Source organism: Sinocyclocheilus anshuiensis, unplaced genomic scaffold (assembly GCF_001515605.1).
Source record: "Sinocyclocheilus anshuiensis isolate Anshui unplaced genomic scaffold, SAMN03320099.WGS_v1.1 scaffold392, whole genome shotgun sequence".
In the NCBI taxonomy this organism is placed as follows: domain Eukaryota; kingdom Metazoa; phylum Chordata; class Actinopteri; order Cypriniformes; family Cyprinidae; genus Sinocyclocheilus; species Sinocyclocheilus anshuiensis.
The window spans coordinates 1,809,327-1,810,427 of record NW_015557091.1 but is presented as its reverse complement, the minus strand read 5'-3'; the positions used below and the strand labels follow the sequence as shown (position 1 = coordinate 1,810,427).

At 37.4% G+C, this 1,101-nt stretch overlaps 1 protein-coding gene across 3 annotated transcripts in view; it reads right to left on the bottom strand.

Moving 5' to 3' along the window:
* LOC107677318 (gamma-1-syntrophin-like) overlaps nt 1-1,101 on the bottom strand; it is a 58,323-nt gene that overhangs the window by 9,198 nt on the left and 48,024 nt on the right. For all 3 annotated transcript variants that reach the window (XM_016472195.1, XM_016472196.1, XM_016472197.1), the window contains one exon: nt 619-690. In XM_016472195.1, the coding sequence (XP_016327681.1) occupies nt 619-690 (72 nt within the window). The remainder of the gene's footprint in view (nt 1-618; nt 691-1,101) is intronic.

Sequence of the window (1,101 nt, the reverse complement as noted above, 5' to 3'; positions counted from 1 at the left end):
TTATTTCCCCCCCCCCCCCAAACTTTCCATAACTTGAAAAAATCTAAACAAAAGTAATTTGTAATAAAAAAAAATGTAAAGAATATTTGTACCTTGATTTCAGATATCAAATACAAAAAGTTACAAAAAAAAATAAAAATCTTTCTAGGTTACTACTGTCACTGGTGTTGCAACCCTTTTTCATTTGTAAAATCAAAATAATAGAAATAAAGAGCGTTATCCTTTATGATCAATAATTATTTAATGATGTGAATTAATGCTTTCCATCTGCCTTTATGGGAGATTAGCTTCAAAACATACTGTGAGTCAGACAAACAATATTTTTTGAGAATGACAATTATAGATACAAAATTGTATTAGTGACTAAGAAAAAGGGAAGAATATCAAATATTTATTTTTAAACATCTTTTGCAATTATGAATGGGTTTTAAATTAAATGTGGCCTCTTCTTATATAAAAAAAACCTAGTTCTAATTATTACTCAATAAATAACCACAGAACAAGAACCTGTAGGAGGACACTGATCTAAATACTTGATACCATCACAGTACATGTTTGTAAAGCTTGACACAGGTGTCATATATAATGTGTGAAATCCTGAAGTACTTCAACTCATACCTTCAGTATCTTGAACATGATCTCGTAGCCGGTGAAGCTTTTCTCGGCTCTGGTCCAGTCCCAGGTGGTGACCTAGAGGAGTTTAGATGGCTGTCAGTCTCCAGAAGTCGTCACAGACAGTGCATTATTCAGCTCAGTCAGTGAACGCCAGATTAGCTCTGGGTCACTTGCTCTCACTGCGGCCCTCAAGGGATGATTCAAATGCTACATGAAGTAAACAATGTCCTGCTCGCCTACGAAAGAGGGAAAACCCCCTGAGATCTTGTGTACGAGAACGACTCACGCTGAGCATCTGCAGTAACCTCTGATACCCAAAGGCCAGTGAAGATGATCATGACGGAACAGAGAACTCGGGAGTGTTTTCTTCAGACTGAAGTGGCTCAGAGCAGAGTTTTCAAATGTCAGAGTACCAGTCAAAAACGCACTGCTTGAATAAGCACACACACACACACCACACACACACACACACACACACACACACAC